At 40.8% G+C, this 10,596-nt stretch overlaps 1 protein-coding gene across 1 annotated transcript; it reads left to right on the forward strand.

The window, feature by feature from the left end:
• Positions 1–18: 18 nt before the first annotated feature.
• Positions 19–4,074, forward strand: MELLADRAFT_76881 (uncharacterized protein; the record flags this gene model as incomplete). Its single annotated transcript, XM_007405993.1, has 9 exons — positions 19–464; positions 556–726; positions 801–887; positions 973–1,082; positions 1,153–1,309; positions 1,380–1,544; positions 1,615–2,310; positions 2,382–2,686; positions 2,748–4,074. The coding sequence occupies 9 exons, from the start codon at positions 19–21 to the stop codon at positions 3,686–3,688; spliced, it is 3,078 nt and encodes a 1,025-aa protein (XP_007406055.1).
• Between the last annotated feature and the right edge of the window lie 6,522 nt (positions 4,075–10,596).

Here is a 10,596-nt window from a genome sequence, read left to right on the forward strand (position 1 = left end):
ACTACTCGACCGAATAACATGTCTCTGGTCACTCCTCTTGTTCTCTCATCTCACAATGATGAATCGAGATTGCCTGACGAATTTCCTTCGGAGCCATCCATATCTCAAAATACGGTTTCACCCATCTCAGAGCCCTTACCCCCGATTCAAGCCAAGCTACCTGATGTCAGTTCGGATATCAATCGTTCAAGAAGTGGTTCTTCCGGCTCGAGTGATAGTGAACGAAATCAACCATCCAACTCATCCTCAGGTGGCCTGTTGAACCACAAGCTAGCTAGATCAGATCCTGGCTCCCATGTTCCTCCTCAATCGAATGATCATCAACAAGGGCCTAGTGCCCAGACTGAGCGATCGGTCGAGGTCAAACCGGCCCCGCAGGATGTTTCCAACGAGGTTGCTCCTGTTAGGATTATCGACGAGCAATCAACGAAGGAATGGGCCACTCTAGAATCTTCATTAACTAGGTATGATCGGTTCTTAGCTTTTCGTTCGTTCAATTCGACTGTCCATCAGACGGATCTTACTGATATTCGATTTACCTACTTATGGTCACAGCTTTCGGGCATCTCGTGGTCAACCTGTCACTGTCAACGGTGCTCGAGTGGATCTGACTAACTTCTTGACCGGTACACTACTACCTTTCCTCAAAGCTGAAGAAAGTCACACGGGGTCGGTCTATGTCAATCAAAAGTTAATGATCACTCATCGTAAAATCTTGTTTGGCTGGTAAGTCCTTTCACAACTTTTAAATTGCCTATTACCAGGAGCTCAGTTTGATTTGACTCTATTTGTTGTATCAGGCTCGATCTAATTTTTGCAGAACTTCGCGAGCCCCAGCCGGCCTCGCGAGGAGCTTGTCTGGATGGTGTTGCTGGTATCCTGGAAAGGTAACCTATTCTATGCAGATCTTCTGGAAAGGATAAAGAATACTGACCATCCACATTTATCATGGTGCCTTTTCTGTCGGTTTAGCCATTTTCTTGCGAGCTATATCCTCAATTCTAATCCTGCTGCGGTCGCCCAGTATCGCCAAGTCTTGGTGTCTGTTCTCAGCTTTGCTGTTGACAAACTCAATGATAAGGGTGAGTGTAACTGATTCGCAAATTTGTCTCTTCTCATCAAGTGTGCATCTTTAACCTTTTTTTTCAATAGCTGTGTACGCGAATACGTTGGTCTTTGCCGGTCGGATGCTCGCAATGGCATTCTTCCGCATCGAGGGTGTTGCGCGCAAATTGCTCAGGGCCTTACCACCAGTCAAGCGTATGTCCATGAGACGGATACTCGATGAAATGCAAGCATCGAGCAAAAGGTTCGAGTTTGTTATCTACACGCTACTTCTAAATAGTTGCTTATTATCATTTCAACTTGTGTAATTACAGTTTGACTTCCGAGAGACCCAACCTTCAACCTTTCCCATCTTATCTTCGGGAACTATGTTTCACCAACCTAGCTGATTATTGTCGTGTTTTTTCCAATGCGAGCACTGAGAGTGATAATGTGCTGGTCCAAGAGGGCACTGTTCAGGTTGAAATGAGCGGAAACTGGTCAGTGTTCTTGTAAAGATGAGTTTATCTTGACTCTATCAGCGACTTATGTGCATAATGGGTTATGTAGGTTGATTCGATGGACAGCATCCGATTCCGACCTCCCTTTTGCCTTCTACCGAGCCTATCATCGCCAACTAGCCACCTATCTTCGTCCTCAGCCCAATGATACCATTATTGATTCACTCTTACTAGTCTCAATGCCCGGGTTCTTGTTCATAGCTGCCTCTTTCCTCGACAAATGTGACTCCTTAGTCCATAGAAGCTTGAGATCAGTCACTACGCTCGGTCCAAATACCAATAGCTTCAATGCCGGCGAATCCGCCAACCTAGCGATGGGTGCCAAGCCCAAAGTATTGGAACTAGCACATCGTCGATTGATCTCGACCGCTTTGGATATCGTTGGTGGTTCTCCAGTAGCGAACGCTGAATCTGATGAGGCTTCTGACTTTTCTCGTCGGCGCAACTTTTTCGGAGGTCTTTTGAACGTTTGGATCCAAGCTATCACCAAACGCACAAGCATGTGGGACACAAGAAGTGTCTTTCTTCTCCTCGACTTTTTTGATGGTCTTTTTTATACCGTCCTTTATACCGCTCCTGTAGCCACCCCAACGGATCATCCACCCTCACCTAAGCTTGCCCAGCCGTCACTTCGATTGTTTGATGTATCATTTATCTTGGATGTGGTCCGACGGATCTTGACCACCGCTGATAACACTGTTTGTGTGATGAGAACGATAGCATTTGTATATTCTCAATTTGAAGCGTAAGTCTTTAATGATCCATCCTCCAACTTGTTTCGATGACTAACGTGTGTGATGAATGTATCTCTTATAGTTTGACAATCAATCCTAAGACATGCGATGCTCTTTGTCTCGACTTACTCCTGCAGCCCACAATCTTTCAACACCTTTTTCTGCATTGGAATTCTGGAGTACGTGGTTACTACATGCGCCTGTTGGTCTGGAGATTGTCTCGCCTCGGAGTTCTCGATCAATCAGGCCCTCAAACCAAATCACGTGAGGCTATCAATATCATCCTGACCTTTAATAACCGTCTGGATGCCATCCGTAAACGACACGATGAACTATCGCCCGAACCTGAGATCTTACGAAGAAAAGAGGATGACTACCACCGCAAACGTAAGATTCATTGATAAATCCTTCTTTCGTCACAGTGCTCAGTCTGATACTTTCGTCGCAGGATCTACAATATGTTCAACCCGAGGTGTCACCGATCAGCCATGGGCCATCAATGAGCTCTCGCCTGAAGAGGTTTGCGCGGAAACCGTCAACGATCCTTTGCCAGAGACCTCCGCTACCACCTCTACTGAAAAGCCATCGGTTGCCAAAGTGGCTTCTTGGCTCAAAGTGGTCAAGAAACTGGGGGGTACTGCAAAGGGAAGAGCTCGGCATGAACCCAGCTCGAGTGTCTCCCTACCAGCTACTAGTTCCGAACTTGATCTCATACCCGAACAGCCCTCCAGGCGTACAGAAGACTTCAAGAGCGCCCCGTCGACACCGCCTCCAGCTCAACCTGATGACGATCCTATGAAGACCCCGCGGAAGTCTGATAGTAGTCATCGCTCAACACAGTCGCCTGATAGCCCAACGTTTTTCAAGTTCGAGTTTGAGATAGGGGCCGAAATGCCACGTTCGGATTCTTTTGACACACCCCTCACTACGCCTACTCCGTCAGAAATACCACAGACCATCGACCCTACTAGTTTGCAAGTATCACCTCTCAAACCACCTTCCGATAACCCAACCGCCCCAAACTCTTCAACCCCAGGTCCTCGTGTTTCTACTCGGTTCTCAAAGCGAGTATCGTTATTGCCACCAGTTGCATTGAACTTACTCAAAGAGAACGAGATGACACCTTCGGTTCCGTCCACATCGAAATCATCCACTAATAAAACTCAAGTTGATGTACCATATAGCATTTCAAAACACGCTTATGCGATTCGTGCTCTAGCAGAATATGAGCAAAGTTTAGAGGAAGAACATGAATGGAAAGAGAAATTAGCTGAAGAAGAAGCTAATGATTTACTTGCAGGAATTGATCCTAATCTGAACACGGCTTCTGAATTAATCGTACCTAGATTGGCTGTTTCGTGGCCTTTGAGTTTTTCTGAAGATGAATAAGTTTGATTATTCATTTCATCTGGGACTTCTCTCTTTGGTTCTTATTTAACTTGTTGTCAATAATGGGTTTGCATTATACATATATATAATTGTTTTATGATCGCGTTTTTGCTTTAGATCTCTGGATAGATTGGAGATTAATTCACCGCCAGTCATCATTTGAAATCTAGACTCTCAATCATAATTAGTTAAAGTGGAATGAAAATCATCATCTAAAGAAAAATCTAATCCTTTACTCTATTTATTCACACATATCTTCAATCCATGATGGTGATCTTCATCTTCTCTCTTCTAGATTTCGTTTCTATATTCTGATTCATCAACTGATTGTTATTTTTATTACAATTTGTCGTATAAACCCCCTTTATTTTTGTTTTCTTATTTCAGTTTCACATTTCAAAAAAATAAAAAATAAAGAGTGTTCTTATAGGTTCAATTCTTGCTATCTATAGTTTTTCTTTGCCTTCAATCTGTTGTTCTTCTTTCCCAGCGTGTGTTGTTTTCTGTTAATGATAAAGATGTGATGTTTCGGTTTTTATTTCTCCCTCTTTCTCTCGATATCTCTTTCTTTCTTTCTCTCTCTCTCTTGTGTAATATGGGGTATTAATTTCTTTTTTTTTGATTTCTGATTTTCATTCACTGGGATCTTTCTTTGTTTCTTTTGTTTATCTTTATCATCTTTTTTTCTTTGCCAGCTTGCAATATTAAAGTTTAATGGGAGTAGTTCATGAGTATGATATGAGTTGAAGTTTGAAGTTGAGACTGTTTTCTTTGTAGGGGGTTTGTGTTACAAATTTGATGGATTTTTGGGCTTTTTATTTCTTTGTGGGACGGGTTTGATTTTATGAAGGGTTTTTAGTCTGATATGATTTATTACTTGGAATACCTATTTCCCTTTTTAAAATTTCAAGTGGAAATGTATGGAATTATTAAGTCAGTTTGATATGACGCAGAAGATAGCAATACAGCTGCATTTCTCAATCTCTCCTACTCTTAACCTTATAAAGCTCTCATCAAATGTTATCAGCTTTAGAATTTCAGTTAATGGTCCTGTTGCTTAGTTTATGTACAGTCCCCTCCAAGTGGTTTACGTAATCATTCAAGTTCTGTAGCGGCGGGGCCGGGGCCTGTTGCGAACCCGATGATTACAAATCCTAGGCGTGGGGATGTGTACAACTTGGTGGTTATGATTGCTATTGTTGGAAAGACACTTGTCATTGTTAAATGGGCAAACAAGATGTAAGATGATAAAGAATATCAGTTCATTAGAAGTTTAGATAACAAAGTCTTGAGACTAACTGTAGCTTCTGCTCCAAGGAATCCAATCAAACCAAGATGATATAGATGAGTAAAGTTGGATATAAGTTGAACTGATTACAGCAGTTTTGAGAATAAATGTTGCCTGCTTCTTTTCATTTTTTTATTTTTTCAAGGTTGCACTAAACTTTATTGAACTAGATTCTACATAGAGCACTGTTATCAACCTTTCAAGTCTCCTCCCACCTTTCCGCTGCTTGCAAGCATGCCAAAGGTTGTGCATTTTGGGTACAAAGGAAGCAATAATGCTGAAAGATAAGCAAGATTGTGCTCTTTCACAATCCTTGCACCCTTGAATAAGTTGACTACAGCTTTTGTGTAGAATCTAGGAGTGTAAGTTTTAGAGCCCGTTCACTTAGCCCGGTTTCTTGGAAAGCGCTTTTCAGGAGACCACTTTTCTACATGTAGAAAAGTGATTTTCGTGAAAAAATATGAAATTTCGTTTCCATGACAGAAAGAGAGAAAGAGGACGGTAAACAGTGTTCGTCTTGATGGTCATTAAGCACATCAAAGATGGTTGGTGGTACAAACAACCACCAACCATCATGTCTGATTCTTCTGATTCCACGAGGTCCTCAGCCTCCTCTAAGAATCCTTTTGACCTCCTCCAGTTTGTAATCCAAGCTGGCAAGGACTTCCTCGCCTCGATAAAGACCAACATGATCCCTTGTCAAACTTCAAAACTCCGCGGAAATCAGTATACAAAAGAAGTTCTTGAGGGTAGTGAAGTACGTTTTCGGGAGATCTGTCGGATGGATAAGCTGGCCTTCAAGGGCTTGATGAAAGCCCTTGAAGGTAAGCTTATCATCCACCGCAAGAGAAGTGTAACAGCTGAAGAGCGTGTCATGATATTCTTATATATTGTCGGCAACTCTGGAACTAATTGAACCGCTGGAGAACGATTCCAACGCTCCGGAGCAACCATCAGCAAGTATTTCCAGGAGGTTCTCAATGCAATCGTGTCTTTACAAGCTATATATATTGTTCAACCCACCGCCAACGACATATGTCCAAAACAAATTAGGAACAACCCTCGGATGTTCCCATACTTTGAGAAATGTGTGGGTGCCATTGATGGCACCCATATCCCATGCATCGTACCTCTGGATTGTCAACTGGCACATTGAAACCGCAAAGGAGACTTAAGCCAAAATGTACTGGCAGGCTGCTCCTTCAACATGCTATTTACGTTTGTATACACGGGTTTGGAAGGCTCTTACGCCGATGCTCGAGTGCTACATCAAGCACTCGAGGAGGGTAGATTCATTGTACCAGAAGGTACGTTTGTTTTTTACTGTTAGATTCATTTGATCAGCTTGCTGATTTGTTCCCTTACCTCCAGATCGCTTCTATGTAGCTGATGCTGGGTATGCGAACGTTCTGGGCTTTCTCACCCCCTTTCAATCGGTACGATACCATCTCAAGGAGTGGAAGAACTGCGGATTGACACCACGGACTCCAAAAGAATTGTACAATCATCGCCATTCTTCTCTTCGAATCATCATCAAAAGGATCTTTGGCGTCTCAAAGATGAGATTTCCAATACTCGCAATGATGCCGTCATATTCATACAAGGCTCAAGTAAAAGTAGTTGTTGCTTGTTGTGTATTACACAACTTAATTAAAATTGAGTCGGGAGAAGATGAGTTTTATGAAGAATATGCTATCAAAGAACAATTAGAATCAAGACTTGCACGCGATGATGAGCCAGATTGGACTGAACCTACCATCCAACAATGTAATGCAGCCAATGAACAGCGTGACAGGCTTGCTCAACAGATGTTTGATGACTACATGAATGCACCTGCAGCTCGTCGACACATTTAAAAGCTCTTATTTTATTGTGGTTCAAAAGCTCTTATTTTCATTCAAATGTTGTTAAACTCTCTCTGTTTTATTAATCAAAAATGTAATACTATTATCTGCATTACTTATGTACCATTTGCAACTATAATATATGTTTTGTTTTGTATAAAAATATTTATAATGGATAAAGATTGATTGATTGATACAAACAATGAATGTAAAAAGAAACTAAGTGATGAAGATAATCTGATACATCAATTGCTTTGATAATAAACCCTATTCATAGTCCCCTAAAACCTCTGCCTCTTCTTTCAACCAGTTCCAGCGGTGATTTTCGTGCATGTGACAGAAAAAAGATGCTGTATTGTCATCTTTGAGTTTACTGGCAACTTTGTTGATGTGACATGGCTTGAGCTCGGTTGCAAATTCTGCATTGAAGATCCTCATAGCTTCTTCTCGTTTGGGCTGTTGCTCTAGTTTGATTTTGGCTATGCTGATCTTATCGCTTTCGTTTTTCTCTGACAACTCAATTGCTCGATCCATTGCATTGGCTACAAGCTTTGGTCCGGTTGTGCGTGATCGTACTGATGCTGAACCTCCTTGGATTGAACTTTGCTTACTGCGCACAAACTTCAACTCGGGGGTTTTGTCCTTGTCCTCTTCAACAGGCTTCCTAGCAAGCTTTGCTCGAGTACCCTATACATGTATCAAAAGGAAATATAAAGTACAAAAAGTACAAGTCAGTATGATAATGAATACACTATATGGATACAAATCAATAACTTACTTTGCCCTTCATCCTTTTTAAAGGAGGTGGAAGTTGATCTTCGGATTTGGGATTTGATTCAGAATGTTTGTAGCCTTCAGAAGATTTTCCACTTGACTCGTGATCTAAGGAAAATGTAAATGAGATCATCTGATTGAGCTGATGAAAATGAAGCAAATAAAACTACCTTCATCATTGTCATCATGACCTGCATTAGTGGGTGGAGGGGTAGGTGCAACTTGTCGTTTCTTGCTCTGTGTCCCAAAACCTTCTTCTCTGTTGGCACGATTTTTTTTCTCAGGCATAATTTGTGATACTGCTAGATACTGCGGAAACCCGGCGTTCTTGATAGGAATCGTGTCGCTGTTTCCAGACTTAAGTTTAGTAGTAAGCGAATAAGGTTGAAAGTAAAAAACAATAAAAGATAATAAAAGAAAAGTTTTACCTTCTTAATCCATGCATCCCACCAGTCCTTTGTAGCTTTAACTGTTCCAGTGGTGTCATCAGTTCCTGGAGCACCTGAGGAGTCTTTGATCTTGTCGAAAGCCTTGCATGTTGTCTTGAGCTGAGTTGGAGATTGTACATAGCAAAGTTGAATCGAGATCGTGTGAGGAAGAACAAAGAAGAAATGATAAGGAAGAAAGAATAATGAAGAAGAAATGATAAGGAATAAGGAATAAGGAAGAAGGAAGAAAACAAACCTTTTGAATATGATTTTTAAATTGAGTTAATTTGTGATTCGTTTTGAATTTTGTGTTGTAGTTCTCGCGCACTATCTTCCAGGCGTCCGACTTGATGCCGCCATCGTTTCCTTTACCAAGCTCAAGTTGTTTTGAGTATTCTTCAATGAAATAAAGGGACTCTCGTAGAGTCCATGCGCCACCAGTGCTTTCATCAGCTTCTTCTTTCTTCTTATCTTGCTTCTTCTTTTCATTCTTTTTTTTTGATTTTTTTTTATTTAACGTCGGGTTTTTTTGATTTTGATGCCTTGAGGGTTGATTCATCTTCACTGGTGGCTGAATTCTCGGCATTGCCAGACATTTTGATATTGAATAGTTTTTGATCAATTATGTAGAAAGGTGATGATGAGGAGTGATCGGCAAAGAGGTGAAGGGTTTGGTGGAGTGTATGGAATAATCTGTATGGTGTTATACAGAAAAGTATGGTTTTAGAAGGTTTTGTACGGTGGACGTGGACTTGTCCATTTTCATCAAAAAAATAAAATGTGATTTCTATGATGAGAATTAGCTAAAAGCTAATTCTCAAAATTTGCATAAAAATTGATTTTTATCCGCATTCTACGATTTATAGAATGTGTGAAATTAAGAAAACGAACGCATTCTGTAGAATGCGATTTTTGAACTTCACAAAAAGCGATTTCTGCTCAGAAATCGCTTAAGTGAACGCGCTCTTAGTGTAACCTTGAAAAAAATAAAAAAAATAGAAACAAGCAGACAACATTCATTCTTGAAACTGCTGTGCTATTGTGGATAGGATTCTAACAAATATAACAGTGATTCAAAACCATTAGATAGATATGTAGTTTGCTGAGGAGTAGGTCATTCAAGTGTTCTATCCTATTCTACAACAATATATATTGAAAGAGGTATATATATTATCTGTACTATACAGCATTGCTGTGATACACCAGAAGGATCAAATTTTTTTGTGACAGGAGCCTCTGACTGGGTAAAATTGGGTAAAAGAGTGAGAGCAATCAGAGTAGGACTAAAGATGCTGATGGTGTTTCTCATAATAAATGAGGGTCTTAGATGCCCATCTTCACAAATTTGGAGTAGTTTGGGGCTTGAGAGCATTGGTGAAGATATTTTTGAGGGTTTGAGCAGCAAAATGAAGGCAATACCACTTTCAATGGAGAATAAATGTCTACAATTCTGACTCCATGTGTACAACTCTTTGGTGATCTTGTGCATGTGTCATGGCCAAGTGGGTTCAAGAATCAAAACACAGTTTTTTGAGGTGTTGAGCATGAATATGTACATGATAGAGATGAAATGTGTGCCTCTCACTGTTGTCTCACAGGAGAATACCTGGCTACAAGACTGAGTTCATAGGCACAAAGCTTCAGTGAGTTTGTGTGTATTTTATGTTGGAGCGGGCGCACAACACGCTTTTTCAAGAGTTTGAGCATGAATTTGAAGATGAAGGACAGGTTATGCGGGAAAGTGGAATTATGAGACTGTATATGAAGGTCAATTTTGGCTCTTGGGGGCTTCAAACACCATATTTCCTGTATCTTTAGGGTTTTTGGGATGCTTTTATGTGCAAAGTAATGTTATGAGATGATCTTTTGAGGGTTTATGTGTAAATATGAAGGTGAGGGAGTGGTGGTGATACAAAAATGTAGTCTCATGAGACTGAGTCTGAATTTAAATTTTGTCTCAATCACAGATTTCTCACATCTTCAGGGGAATTGGGCAAAGTCAAATGAGAAAGTGTTGTGCATTCACAACTGATACAATCTTGACTTATTAGGGCCCGTTTGGCTGGAACCCAAAAGCCACTTTTGGTCAAAAGCTACACCGAAGTCCAAAATCACTTTTGACCAAAAGTGGCTTTTGATTTTCGTCAAAAACAAGACCGTTTGGTAAGCTCGTTTGATCAAAATCAAAAGCTGATTTTGATCAAAAGTTTGTTCGATTTCAAAAACAGCCTTGAGGCTGTTTTTGAAGTCAAAAGCCGCTTTTGCCCCCCTCGTCCAATTCAATCGATCAACTTGATCACTCTTGAGTCTCCACCTCTCTCCACCCACCCTTTTCCCACGTTCACACACCTTCAAATTGTACTTCACTTGCCCCTTTCCCACTTTTTCAATGTTGTCTTCAAATCACCGCCTTGGTGATTGATTGGAGTCGTCTTCTATTTTCATCATTGTTTACTTCTATCCTCGTTGTCTTCTATTTTCCTCATCAGTTACTACTGTCCTTGGCGGCTTCTATTATATTCTTCTTCTATCCTCGTTGTCTTCTATTTTCATCATCATTTACTACTGTCCTTG

This window comes from Melampsora larici-populina, assembly GCF_000204055.1.
Source record: "Melampsora larici-populina 98AG31 unplaced genomic scaffold MELLAscaffold_5, whole genome shotgun sequence".
NCBI lineage: Eukaryota > Fungi > Basidiomycota > Pucciniomycetes > Pucciniales > Melampsoraceae > Melampsora > Melampsora laricis-populina.